Genomic DNA, 14,563 nt, shown 5'->3' with positions numbered 1-14,563 from the left:
CAAAGCACCCGTGTCCTGTGCATTGGGGGCACCTTAAAGACTCGATTCCTTGGTGATACAAATTAATCCGGAGTCCTGCACTACGGCGTGCCTCATAATCAAATCATGGGATTGGCATGTAAAATACTAGATTTTAATTAATCATTGCCCACGCTCCTACCCCTTCTACCCGAGCCATGAGAGTTCAAGACTAGCCAGAGGAGGAGCAGGAAAGAAAGAGAGAAGACAGCGGCGTTAACCATAAATGCGTCTGGTTGGCTACCAGGGAATAGAAAGATGAGACAGAGAAAAGAACGCGCACGGGGGGAGGGGAGTAAGGAAGACGCGGTGAGCTCGCGCACGCACGTGGAGGGCCGGAGGAAGTCAAATGCGTTCACATAGGCCAGTCTCTCTCAATAAACACGAGCCTGAGACGCGCAAAAAGAAGGAAGTCCCATGCGCCGGACAGTCTGAATGCCATTGTCTGGCCTTAAACGCGTGACTGTGCATACTGTATATGCATTGGTGTGCCCCACACCACAATATAAGCAGCCATATATATATATATATATATTGACACGTGTACTTATATTTAACGGACGACCATGTTTCGCCACCTAACAAGTCTTATCGCACAGCGCGGGACGCGCCTTCATGTATCCGAAGTTTCTGGAAAGTTATCGATACTTCTATCCGCTGTCTGTTGTCGCCGAACCTTGTGTTATCTGATTTCATCGCGTGACGCGAATGGTGTAGAACTTTGTGGAAGAAGGCACGCGGGTCCCAAAGGTTAGTCTGGATTGTCCAATAAAAGTTAGTTTTGTCCTTCACAGTATTGCTACTGTGTTCTTCATCGTCACGACCACGTGACAATATACATATATATCTATATATATATATATATATATATATATAGTCTGAATGCCATTGTCTGGCCTTTCACGCTTGACTGTGCATACTGTATATGCATTGTTGTGCCCCACACCACAATATATATATATATATATATATATATATATATATATATATATATTGATAAATATATTGATATTGATATTGTATATATATATATATATATATATATATATATATATATATATATATATACACACTCCGTAAGTGACCCTCGAAGTCGGCGCCTCGACGTCGGTTGGCGGTGTGCGGTGTCGGGGCGTGATGTCGGCAGCTTCTTTGCCCGGGTGTTGCTCGGCGTCCGTTTTCCTTACAATTAAGAATGAACGGATGAGAGTGAGGGAATACACACACACCTATATATATATATATATATATATATATATATATATATATATATATATATATATATATATATATATATATATATATATATACATACATATATATATATATATATATATATATATATATATATATATATATATATATATATATAGGTGTGTGCATATATATATATGTATATATATACACACACACACATATATATATATATATATATATATATATATATATATATATATATATATATATATATATATACATATATATATATATATATATATATATATATATATATATATATATATATATATATATATATATATATATATATATATATATATATATATATATATATATATATATATATATATATGTATTCTTTCACTCACATCCGTTCATTCTTAATTGTAAGGACAGATTTGGACTTTTCGCTTTTGTATTTTGTAGTGCAAGCGACTGGTGACTGTCCCGTGTTTTTCTGTTATTGCATTGTGCGCTGGGGAGGATGGTTTATGTAGTGGCGTCAGGATCGGACGCGCTTGATGGCCCGAAAAGAAGAGGGTGATAGGCCGGGCACGAGCTAGAAAAAGAACGCTCCATGCTTCCGGACCCGAAACGACGGCATGCTACTCCGCTGGCCAGCCGCCACGGGTAATCGCCGCCGCTCACAATAAGTAGACGGCCCGCACCGACTGGCCGACTACAATTGGTGAACCAGACGTGATTGGGCTCCCTCTTACGACGTGGCCATTTTAAGATGGCCGACACTTCCGTTCAACTCGCCACTTCGTCGGTTTCGGTGTGATGATGTCGTCGGCTGGTTAGTCAAGCTAGATGCTTCCGTGGCCGATAACCTCATCGCCATAGGCCCCTTCAAATATGAGGTTCTTGAATATGTCCCTATATTTGACGTAGCCTTGGACAACCTAAGAAGAAGCGCTGTTTGCCGCTCTCCAGAGAGAACCGCGTGTGTGACACCGCGAGTGGGCTATGTTAGCGCGCACGTGTGGGCTATATTTGTAGTTTCTGTCTCAGTTTCTGGCTTAATTATGAGTTTTGTGAATGAATAGTGAATCCTCGTTTTCTTCCTATTATGATGCCTAGCACGAGCTTCATAGTAAGTTTCCCCGGTGTCCTCAGTGTATTAAAGTCGCCTTGCTTATATTTGGTCAATCTGGAGGGTAGTTCACATTGTGTGCGCTAATTATGGCTTTTATGGGTTGCTTTATCCATATTTTTCGACTTTTAAAAGTAATTACCTGTACAAGAGGAAACGCTTTGAAGTAGTTCTAACCCAAGTGAATTTGTCTCTCCAAATGTACCGCGTATTTTTGCGAAACAGGAGGCATGCGAATGCATTTTTTTCGAACCCGTTTGAATGCAGACGAGTCTGTTCACAAAGCTCCAAAGTGGTTCGAACCGTTATAACCAAAACCCAAAATGCTTGGGTTCGACATACTGGCGTCTAGTCAGGGCTGTCGCTTGTCCGCATCTTGAGCGCGCGCTTGCCCTCCGAGGACCTGTGCTCATCCGCACGTAGTTTCAGGCTTCGCCATTTTCTAGAGGGCTAAGGCGCGGCTACTCCGAAAATAAAAGCAGCGAAAAGACACATTACGTCTGATATTTATAATGCGTCTGCAGAAATAACTTCTCTGAACTTGATCGCCGCTGACAGCCGCGTCAGACATGACAAATAGCTGAGCTGTTCTGTTCTCTGATTGCCTCGCGTTGGATATGGGGGTATTTCAAATCTCCCTATCAACCCTATATATATATATATATATATATATATATATATATATATATATATATATATATATATATATATATATATATATATATATATATATATATATATATATATACATGCATGCAGTTATTTCTTGAAAACCCCCGTTTTACTACGGAGCCGAAACAGGCGATGTCGTTTTAATGTACCAATAAATAAAATAATGGTTTGTTTTACTTCTCGCGAGACTGCTTGTTTTCGGGCTTTGGAGGAAAGGGCGTGTCAGCCGTTAAAACAGGCACACGGGTCGATTTGTGTTTACAGTGCAGCGGAGTACTGCTAGGATGTCTGAGGTGGACCCTTGCCCTCCGGTTGAGTATTTGACTTAAAATTATTGCTAAGTTTCGGAAAGGTAGCAACGTTTCAAACTAACATGTTGAGCATTTGATTGACCACCATAGCTAAGATTCGGATAACAACGCCCACAGCACTACACGATGCCAATGGGAGTGAAACTAAGGCATTCCTCGGTGCGGACACCATTTTTCATATGCGGTGCAGGGATTTCCACAAGACCTTACTCGTTTTTCATTGCCACAATCACATCAATAGATTTGTGGTATGTGCATGCACCTTAAATTATGACTGTGAACACAGCGACGTGTATTGTGGCTCTCGTGCAATTTTCGTGGTATTTCTCTTTACTTTTAGGTATTTCACTTAGCCTTACGGAGCTGAGAATTTGCGGTAGCTTTTCGGAATGTGAAATGGCGGGTATTTTATTTGGCATTTTACAGCTTCGAGTGTAGAAAGCGCAATTACAAGAACATTATTGACATTGTGCAAAGGCGCTAATACACTTAAAGCTTTGTGCGCGCAGTACCTTCGGTATGCCCAGAGCCCTCCTAAGGTTCATTGAGCGCTGTCCATTAGTTCTTTCTGTAAATTTCCGCTGTCGACTTGCGCGGAAGCAATCGTGCAGATTTTGGGAGGACCCATTCAATAAAAACCCTACTTAGAGCAAATACGCTGTAAGGGTCGGAAAAGCTGTCTCATGTGGTCATTTTATAACTGGCTATGACCCTCCCGCAGACTTTACCAATCCATGTGGACCCTTGTCTGCGCGCGGGTGCTGCGAGAAAGTGCCAGGGGCATGAAAATGAAGTTTATTGCATGGGTCATGTAGCTACCTTGCAGCGTGGTGAAGAAATGCGGTGCAGTGAGGTGGCCGTGTTGCTTGTGAAATGTAGCGCTTCGCCGCCATCTTGTGACAACTTGTGACATCTTGTGACTCGAGCAGGCGGTTGTTGCTGCTGACTTCCGCTCAAATAGTTGCTGGTGAAGATAAGCCTGCGGAAGAAGTTGGCAAGACAAACCACCAGTATGAGCATGGCTGCCAGGTGTTCCGTTTCGAAAAGACGCAACTGGACGTGCCTATCTCGAGCCATCGTTCTTCTGGCGTATACCGAGTTCGTACCATGCCATAAATTTCATTCTCTGGAGTGGCAGCTTAGTACCTAGACACCATCATCCGCATTCGGAAAAGATAAGATTCGCCTGTTGCTAATATCTTCATCCGAGAGAGGCTGCAATTGTTTCTTCTCGGATGTCTTTCCACAGTTCCATGAAGTGCGCGCCGCGACCCCTGTTTAGAATCTTCGCCTCCACGCGGCGCAGTTGCTCGGGCGAGAAATATGACTTCCAGTCTCCCGGCTTACCATTCCGAACTAGCTGGTACTTCCTGTTGTCACCTCCGTAAGCTGACTTGTAAGGTATAGTGGTTTCGGTCCGTCGCGTCTTCCACGCAGGATCCACACCCTGAACGTCCAACACGAGCACGTCTTGCATGTACTCGGCCGTCATTCTATGGAGAAGCGTTCGCAGAAGGTCCTCGTCACCTTCCAGGCGCTTGCCATAACGGTCGCCGAGGAAGTAGGCCAGCCTGAGTGCCGCCCCACGAGTGTCTTTGCTGAGATCTTCGTACGTCAAGAAAAGCACGTTGGGCTGGTTCCTAAGCGCGTAACCGGACGCGACATGGTCGAAGTAGTCGCCATAGCCAAAGTCTCCGCGCATGAAGGCGTCGAAGAACTCTTCGAATGTGCCGTCGCGGAACTTGAACATGCTCAGTGACGTCGCCATGTGGTAGAATGAGACGCAGGTGTCCCAAGGATTGCGGGCCACGTACACGTACTTGGCTTCAGGATTCATCGTGTCCTTGGTGAGAGGTTCGTGAGTGCTGAACAGCCTCACAGGTAGGGGTGACTGCCAGCCTTCGGTCTCCATGCGGCCGATGAAGCGAACATTGCGCAGGAATTCAGTGTGATTGGGCACGGGATCGCCCTCTTTGAGAATGAGTTCGAGAGTGTACATGACCCAATGTGTGCCCGCCTTGGGATACGTGCACTGAACCAAATCTCCTTTCTCCGCACGAAAGTTCAGGCTATTTCTGAAGTGCTCTGGTTCTAGACCTGGGCATCGCGGCACGCCATCGATGATCTGGCAATACGGTTTCTTAGGCGCCATGACACAGGAAGATATGATGCCCATGGGGTCTCTCGAGAGCCAGAAGGCTTTTTCTGGCCTGCAAAAAAAGGGAAGCAAAGGCTGCATGAGGAAAATGTAAGCGAATCAAATTTACAAAAAAATATCCCTCATGTTCTGACAAAGCTGGCGTACACTTTCAGCGTAGGAGCTGTTAGACTACTGGTATATAGCGGAAAAACGCGTGCACAAATTCACCTTGCTTATGACCTGTCTTTATTTCCTACTAAAGTGCCAGAGAAAGTATCTGAATTAGCTACCCGTGTTTTTTGCGATGACGGTACCCTTCATTTAAGATATTAGAAGCTTCTTCTACTACAATTTAAACAAAATTGGTACACCAGCCTGACCACACCGAGCGTGAAATTCATTTAGTGAAATTCAAGGGATTACGGGCAGCGAAATGCAAGTATCAGGAGGTAATTTTTAAGTCGACAAGGCTCACGTTTTTGTTGCTGTCTAACACGTAGACAGGCACCTTCCGCCCTTTCCGAATACAGTAAAAGCTCGTTAATTCGAACCGCAAGGGGAAGCCGCTTCAGTTCGAATTAACGAAAGTTCGAACTAACGAAAGTGAAGGAGGGCAACAGTGCACTGCGATTTGGAAGCAGTAGGGCATGTCAGAAATTTGGCGTGTCAGAAAGTGATGGCGTGTGCCGCGGGCACACGCCATCTTCAAGTCGAAGCTCTGGGTCCGACTGTGCCACACCACCGATGTCCACCGAAACGAACGTTAGCCGAGGCTTAACACCATCACAATGAATCGCGAAGCGACGGCCGATACCTCCTAAGCTGAAAACAGAGGTGCACAACCGATGAAGACTGCCGAGACAAAGACGCTGAACATGGGAAGGTGGCGAAGGCCCTCATACGTTGGTTCTTGATTGCAAGCGCAGCTGCGACGTACTTGATTCGCTGTGTTTTGGAGCTTGCCGTGCCATCTCCACACAACATTAGCAGCTCTACAAGATTTGCAAAGCCTCCGAGATTCGCAACGGGCAAGAAGTCTCGGAGGTTACGTAGAACGGAGAGGCGGCAGCCGCCGCTGCCTTCTGGCTGACCCCGCGTCGGTTAGATTTTTTTTTTCCGATTTTGCCTTCTCTCGCCGTTCTCTCCGTTTCGGAGGCAATACAGCCTTGTGTGTAGGCACTATAGCCGCGCTTCTCTGGCCGTGTGTCAGGCGAGCGTAGTTCGAATTATCCGTGAGGGAACCTTCTCGCGTTCGAATTAGCGGACTTTTTTATACATAGACTTCTGTGGAGCTTGGCCGGACCAAATCGTACAGTTCGAATTATCCATAAATTCGAATTATTGAAGTTCGAATTAACGAGCTTTCACCGTATCTGATGCAACGGCTTCAGCGGGTTCTCGCTGAAGTTCAAAAATTATTGAGCCTGAAGATTCGTATACCCTCTCAAATCGCGATTAAAATTAATGGCATTCATGGACTCCTAAATCACACTCGGTCGTTTCTAAAAAAGAAAAGTAATTGTTAGTTCTGCTTAGTCGGTGGCACCTAATCAATATAGTCTTATTATTCTTCCATCAATATGAGGGCCTGATATCAACATTAGTAAGTGTTGATATATCCGCCTTCAATAACATGCACTCCTTACCGGCGCCACTATCGCCTCCGGAGCCGAAGAATAAGGAGACGGCTAAGTGGCAGGTAGCGCGAGATAAAACACGCGGGAACTGAGTGGCAGTGGTATCGGCCGCTCCCGCGTTCTCGCGACCTGAATAAACCGTGGCCAAAGGGGCTACTTCTTCGCGCCGCCTCCCACAAATTGATGACACCGGACGACCCCGCCCAGCCTTGCTTCCGACAATGCACACTCGGGCGCAAACACTCAACAGGACCGTACCCTGCCTTTGCTTGCAGTATGTACTTTCGTACCCCGATACGTGGCCAAAAATAATTCTAATAGGGGAACAAAGTCGAATCGATGAACACCATTAATTAAAACTTGCGCCGACTCAGTAGTGAGATCACAAAAAAATTATTATAAGGGTTCAATGAAGCACGCAGGCAAACCTTCTTTAGCATTGCAAAAAAGGAAAGAAAGAAAATATGGTATATCTGTTGCGTTGTTTGAGAATACAAGTGAATTACGCCCGAATAATTTTTTTTCGCAATTCGTATCCTAGTGTGTATTTGTTGCTCATGGTACAAGACACGCATCTTCCCGCGTTCAGAGTTGTTTTCGCTTTGTTTTTTTGTTTATTTTGTGTACATGCATATCATTTTGTTTAACCTCTTCCGTGCTCGGGTCTCTTTTCCTTTTATTCACACCCATCCTCTAACTCTACTGATACATTTGACTGGTCTTTGGAGCGCACTGTCACAGCGATGCTATGGTCGTGTAAAAATGAAAATGAATATTACGCAAACTTTAGTAGCATTATTAAGGCAAGACTGAAAGGTGGGCTAGACCGTATGGATCTATTCTGAACAACAAAATGGCGTGAAAAACAAGTGGACAAAGAAAAGAAGTCGTCAAGTGGTCGGCTACGTTTCTTTTCCCAGTGTTTCTCACGCTGATTAGTTGTAAAGTATACGCTATTCCAACTTTGTTAACCATATAGGAGCGTGCTAATTGTCACGATAAATATCAATTGCTTCGATGAAAGATCATCGAAGCTTCGTTAGAGGTCTTGTAAAGGACCTGTGGAATGCTCTATAACAAAATTCTAGTTATCCGCTCTGTGAATCCCATACTCACGTTCATTAATTTTTCGAAATCTGAACAACACTATCCGTTAGCCCCGTTTGCTTAAGCCACACTTTTCCGGATTTCGAACACTATGCAGTCTGTCATTTTCTGTTTCATCGCTTGATGTGCGGTCTTTCGCTACCACTCAAGCTTCCTTACCTTCGAAGCATGCGGCTTTAATGGAACACAATGATTGCAGATTTCTGCTTTCACGAATAACTGCACGCTGCCATTCAAAACGTAGGAGTGCAGGCCATGTAACCTATAACCTATTCTTAGATCCTAGGAATTTACTTATACCGAAATTCTCAGGATTACAACATACAATTCTGGGTTTTTACGTGTCAAAGCCACGATATAGTATTGAGGCACACCGTAGTGGGCAACAAAAGCTAGTCTAGTAACGTTGGCAGTGGGGGACTCCAGAATAATTTTCACCATCTGGGTTTGTTTACCGTGTTCCCAATACACAGCACAGGACGTTTTTGCATGTCGCCGCCATTCAAATGCATCAGCCGTAGCCTGGATTCAGTCCCGCGCCCTCGGGCGTAGCAGCTCCAAGCCAAAACGTGCTAACGTTTAGCCGCCGTGGTCATCATCATAATCAGCGTATATTATGTCTACTGCAGGGCGAAGGCAATCTCCTTGCAATCTCCAATTGCCCATGTTCTGCGCCAACCGATTCCAACTAGCGCCCGCGAATTTGCTAGTTTCATCGCTCCGCCTTGTCTTCAGCCGTCCTCGACTTCGCTTCCCTTCTCTCAGCACCCTTTCTGTAACCGTAATGATCGACCGCTTATCTAACCTACGCATTACATGACCTGCCCTGCTCCATTTCTTTCTCTTAATGTCAATTAGAATATCCGCTCTACCCGTTGCTCTCTGATCCACAACGGGGTCTTTCTGCCTCTTAATGTTACATATAACATTCTTCGTTCCATCGCTCTTTGCGCGGTCCTGAACTTGTTCTCAAGCTTCTTTGTCAGTCTCCAAGTTTCTGCCGCGTATTTTAGCACGGGTAAAATGCATTGGTTGTAAACCTTTCTTTTCAATGATAATGGCAAGCTTCCAGTCAGGATCTGACAATGTCTGCCGTTCGCGCTCCACCCTATTTTTATTCATCTGTAAATTTCTTTCTCACGATCAGAGTTACCATTGAGTAATTGACCTAGGCAAACGTACTCCTTTATACACACTAGAAGCTGACTGACACTCCTGAACTCTTGTTCCTTTGCCCGGCTATTCATCATTATCTTTATCTTCTGTACATTGATCTTCAACCCCACTCTCACATTTTCTCTGTTAAGGTCCTCAATCACTTGTTGCAACTCGTCCCCACTGTTGCTGAGATATTTGCCATTGATCCTCAATCCTAAGCCTTTCCTGGCTGATAGCTTGAACACTTCTTCCAAGCACGCAGTGAATAACGTTGCAGAGAGCCTCCTTGTCTGATTCCTTTATACGTAGCTTCCTATTTTTCTTGTGGAGACTTAAGGTAGGTGTGGAATCTCTGTAGATATTTTCCAAGATATTTACGTAAGCCGCCTGTACTCCATTACGTAATGCCTCTTTGACTGCTTGTATGTCTATTGAATCAAATGCCTTTTCGTAATGTACGAAGGCCATAAAAAGAGGCTTGTACTCTGCGGATTTCTCGATTACCTGATTACCTGATTGATGACATGGACGTGATCCATTGTAGAGTATCCCTGCCTGAACCCAACCTGATCCCTTGGTTGACTGAAGTCTAGTGTTGACGTTATTCTATTGGAGATTACCTTGGTGAATATTTTATATAGTAGTGGAAGTAAGCTAATGGGCACATAATTTTTCAATTCTTCGACGCCTCCCTTTTTGTGGCCTAGTATACCGTTGGCATTCATCCAGTTCTCTGGGACCCTTGAAGTCGTGCGACCTTTCGTAATAAGGGCCGCAACGATTTCAAGCATGATGTCTCCTCCATCCTTGATTAAATTGACTATTCCACCTTTTCCTGCCACTTCGCCCGTTTCCTTTCTTGATAGGCCCTTCTATCTTCATCACTAGTTATAGAAGAAGCCTCTATAACCTGTTCAATAATACTTCCAATGGAGGTACTGTGGCTGCTATAGTTATTGCACATGACAATATGAAATTCTTCCGCTGCTTTTACTATATCTTCGAAATTACCCTGCTGTTCATTCAGTGCATACACCTTGGCTTGTCGTATGCCAACTTTCCTTCTGAGTGATTTCATGCTGCGTCCATTTTTTACTGCTTCCTCAGTGTTTCTCACGTTATAATTTCGAATATTCCATATTTTCTCCTTGTTGATCAGTTTTGATGGTTCCGATAATTTTATCTGATATCCCGAGTCGGACACTTTCATTCTTTGTCGTTTCTTTATTAGGTCCTTTGTTAATTGGGAGAGTTTGCCTACTGGCTGCCTTGGTGCCTTACCTCCCACTTCACTGCTGCTTCGGAAGCAAGCCTAGTTACGATTTTATTGATTACCTCTATGTTATCTTCATCTCTCTGTTCTAAGGCTGCAGAGGCTAACTTTCCCAAATTAGGTGATGCTGTGAAATCGGAAATTTAGGAGGTACATGATGAAATCAGTTGACACGTAACAATGGTAATTGGAAACAAATTAGGTTGGCGATTATGACGACTAATCAACGTATATCTGCTTTTTTTATCCAGATTATATGTTTTTTGAAGGCAGCACGCATTTCTTCTGTCTAGTGCTTTGTTCGTCATCGTGTCATGACTCTTGCTAACTTCTTTGCGCTGTCTTAGTTGGCTACAATCAGTGGTGGAAGATCTCATGTTATTTCAACGTAAAAACTGAACTCGCTTATAAAAAATAGGCTTACGCACTAAAGATAATGAACCATCACCTACAACAACCGCACGTGACATCACTACACCAACTCTTTAAAGCTAACTGGCGAGGACGACGAGGCCGCCTTTGACGAAGATAGGTCCTCCTATCGAAACGTTGGCCAGCCTTTCCGAGGCACTTGATCCCTGTTTACAAACTTTATACCACAGTGTGCTATCCCATCTGTCAGCCCATTTCTTGATTTTGGACTTCGTGTATTATGTAATTCGATATACCCCATGTCACCTCTAGCGAAATTGAACGAACTTTTGTATGCGTTCTTTACCTGAGAATTGATAACATGTAATAGATAAAGAAAAAGAAGGAAGAGAACGTTGATTGAAAGTAGGCAGTAGGCAGAATGATAGCAGGCAGTAACTTTTTTTTGCCTGTGCCCTAAAATGTATCACAGCGTCGCTAAGAATGAATTTTTCGATGCGCTAGATAGTGTATACCTGCTCAACTTAGCTAGAAAAAAAAATACGACAAAAAAGGCAATCAATAAAACTGCTCTGAACGCTGCATTCGCGGCATACAAGCGGCTTTGTGACTGTGGCAGCGCACCAACCGAATTCGATATATCCATTGCCCAGTGCATTATGAAGGAGTTATGTTAAATAAGCATGGGTCAGTAACCTTCGCGTGTTAGATACCGAGAAACGTACCTATGTCCGTATATTAGTGTTTGACTGTATACTTGAGAATGTCACTAATGCGTTGCATTATCACTTGCCGTTGTTAGCATTTGCTTTGATAATTTGGTGGTCGGAATGGCCGGTCTCTTGCATCACGGGCGGTGATAGCTTAACGGCGGTCAATCGGTATGTTGTTTCTTCCCTAATACACTCGCGAAACAATGTTGTACTGTTTATTCTATACCTTTTCATTGTCATCCGCTGAACGGCCGAGAAAGGTTTGGTCAACATATTTAAACAAATGCAGCGGTCAACCCTCACGTACTATTAAATACTTTCATATCTCCGGCGCACTTAAACAATTGTGAGGAGCGTCCAACAAATGTATTCTTTTTCCTCACATCTTTAATCCTTCGTTGCGTTGTCGGGCACATGTTTCATCGACGTTGCTGCGGCGCATTTCTTTTTGTCTGTTTGCATGCTTATTTACTAGCATGTTCGACGTTTACTTCGTACAAATATTTTTATAGGCAAAGCCTTTTCTCGCGTTTGTCTTTATTGTGAATGTCATTCAAAATGCAGTGCTGACTCTTCTTCCTGTCCTCCGCGAGAAGCCTCCTCCAATCAATTGGCGCATATTCGTTGAAGGCTTTGCACGTTCTTCTACGATGCCCTTTGTTCCACACACTGTTGGCTGACAGTGAATAATCAGTTAGCCCAACCTGCCACCCTGTTGCATTTCAAGATATTTTTCACACTTCTAAGGGAACTTAAGAACTATACTAACAGGTTGCAGCAAAATGTTTTACGAAAGGTGTCGAAAGTCTCCAGTACTAAAGGGCGTCTCCTCAGGATTGTACAGATATAAGGGTTTGAATGCACCTTGTCCGAGTGGAGACTTAGGCAACGAAACAGCACCGTTGCCGCGCCCTCCTGGAATAACCACATTTTCGTCATTTTGATAATGCATGAAGGCGTGCAGTCGATGCCAGTCAGATTGATATCTGCATTTCCTCGCCGACTGAGTTTCCATTTCAGCATGGACCCCAAGATGAGGTACCAGGACCCGACCTTGCAGGAAGTGCTATCGGTGCTTTGCTATTATTCTCCGCGAACAGATGCTGCCACCTTGCTGTCTGTGAAAGCAGTTCTATGATTTTGCTTTAGCCGTGACGTGTAAAGCAAGCACGAGGACGTCAAAATTGGATTTAACCGCTCTTTGTGCGCATGCGTGAGGAGCAGTGGTTACGACAAGGAAATGTGGGAACTTTCGGTCCTGGAGATTTGTCTTCGCCAAGGTACTAGGAGGCAGAACGGTGTTTGCTCCGTTCGTCCCTAGCCGAGCTGGAAGCACAGAATCTACAGAATGCGTGACTGCCACGTCGAGGACGCCGTGTCCGAGGCGAGTTTGTTGCGTTTTGTTGCGATGGCAGCGTATTAAATTTTGATAGTCGCAGCGGGATACGTTTGGAAGTGAGGTCTCTTCTCGCATGACTTTAATGGCAAAGCATTACATCGTGCCGATGCAATGTACATTGTGTCGATCAGCGTAGCGCACACTTCAGGAGATTCGCGCGGGAACGGAAACAGCTTATGAGCTTAACTGTTTGTATGTCAAAGTAAGAAAACTGAACGTGGCTAAGCACTTAAATAGCCGTAGATCATTGTGACTGCTGTACAGCAACATTGGCGAAGAATTAGCCGCGCCGACGCTTCGATGAATTGAAACATATTTTGGCAAGGTTCTGACTGGTGTTGTAGAAGTCGCGGGGCGCAATTTTTGGTTGCTGGATGTACGTCAAACAAACTCTCTCGAGCCTGTGGCGCTTGTACTGAGTCATTCACACCGGATCATTCCCTTCTCGCGCCTTACGGCGCTCTAGCTTCAATATAACATCACCGATTTCCCCGGGGGAGCAGTGGAGTCGTACCGTGCCTGCTTTCCTGGAGAGGTGCCTTCGTTCGTGCCAAGGTTTTCGTACGCTACTCTCTGTGACCTCTCGCAAGCATTTTTAATGATCCACTTTGAGTTAATGAATGTCCTTCTGCAAAAACATGTGCAATAATCAGTAGGCGTAATTCCCGGAGTTAGCGAAACGGAAGCAAAGCAGGTATGTGCGACATACTTTTAGACACATCGTTATTGTAATCTCAGGTTTTCCCGAGGCCTCCTTTTGCCGGTTACATGTGCCCTCCTGGAGCAGTACTTGTAAAAACAATATATCGTCGCGACGAGAAAAGCACCAAGCATAGAAAAATCGCCCCGCGACTTCAACACCAGTCAAAACATTGCCCGCCCGCTCAACGACACAATGAACAATGCATTGGCACGATGTAATGCTTTCCCATTAAAGTAATCCGAGACTCCTTTTCGAACGTATCCCCCCGCGACTATCAGAATTTAACGTGCTACCGTTGCAACAAAACGCAGCAAACTCACCTCGGACGCGGCTCCATCGTCACTCCAGCCACGCATTCTCTTGCTTTAGCTCGGCTAGGGATGAAAAGAGCTAACAACGTTCTCCCCCGCATTACCTAGGCAAAGACAAACCTCAAGCAGAGGAATTCCCCACATTTATCCATCGCAAACCATAACTCCTCACGCATGCGCAGAAAGAGCGGTTAAATCGAATTTTGATGTGCTCTTCAGCAACCAGGCCAATGGTCACGGCACTTATGAGAGCTCAACAGTATGTAAGTAGTAAGCGGTGGGCATGAGAGAAAAGTGAGCAAAAGATTAAAAACTTAAAGTATTATTGGCAGTTCTTGCATGGCCATACAGCCACGGTCTTCAAAACGAAAGTGTACGATGCTTTATGCGATAAGAGGAATAAGAGCTGGGTCA

At 44.5% G+C, this 14,563-nt stretch overlaps 1 protein-coding gene across 2 annotated transcripts in view; it reads right to left on the bottom strand.

Annotated features, from left to right (window-relative positions):
* Nucleotides 1-4,108: 4,108 nt before the first annotated feature.
* LOC135903195 (sulfotransferase ssu-1-like) overlaps nt 4,109-14,563 on the bottom strand; it is a 34,032-nt gene continuing 23,577 nt past the window's right edge. For both annotated transcript variants that reach the window (XM_065433597.2, XM_065433598.1), the window contains exon 2: nt 4,109-5,546. In XM_065433597.2, the coding sequence (XP_065289669.1) occupies nt 4,538-5,546 (1,009 nt within the window). In that variant the 3' untranslated portion in view covers nt 4,109-4,537. The remainder of the gene's footprint in view (nt 5,547-14,563) is intronic.

This window comes from Dermacentor albipictus, chromosome 2, assembly GCF_038994185.2.
Source record: "Dermacentor albipictus isolate Rhodes 1998 colony chromosome 2, USDA_Dalb.pri_finalv2, whole genome shotgun sequence".
In the NCBI taxonomy this organism is placed as follows: Eukaryota; Metazoa; Arthropoda; class Arachnida; order Ixodida; family Ixodidae; genus Dermacentor; species Dermacentor albipictus.
Note: the sequence above shows the minus strand (reverse complement) of the source record. Positions and strands in the feature narration are given on the sequence as shown.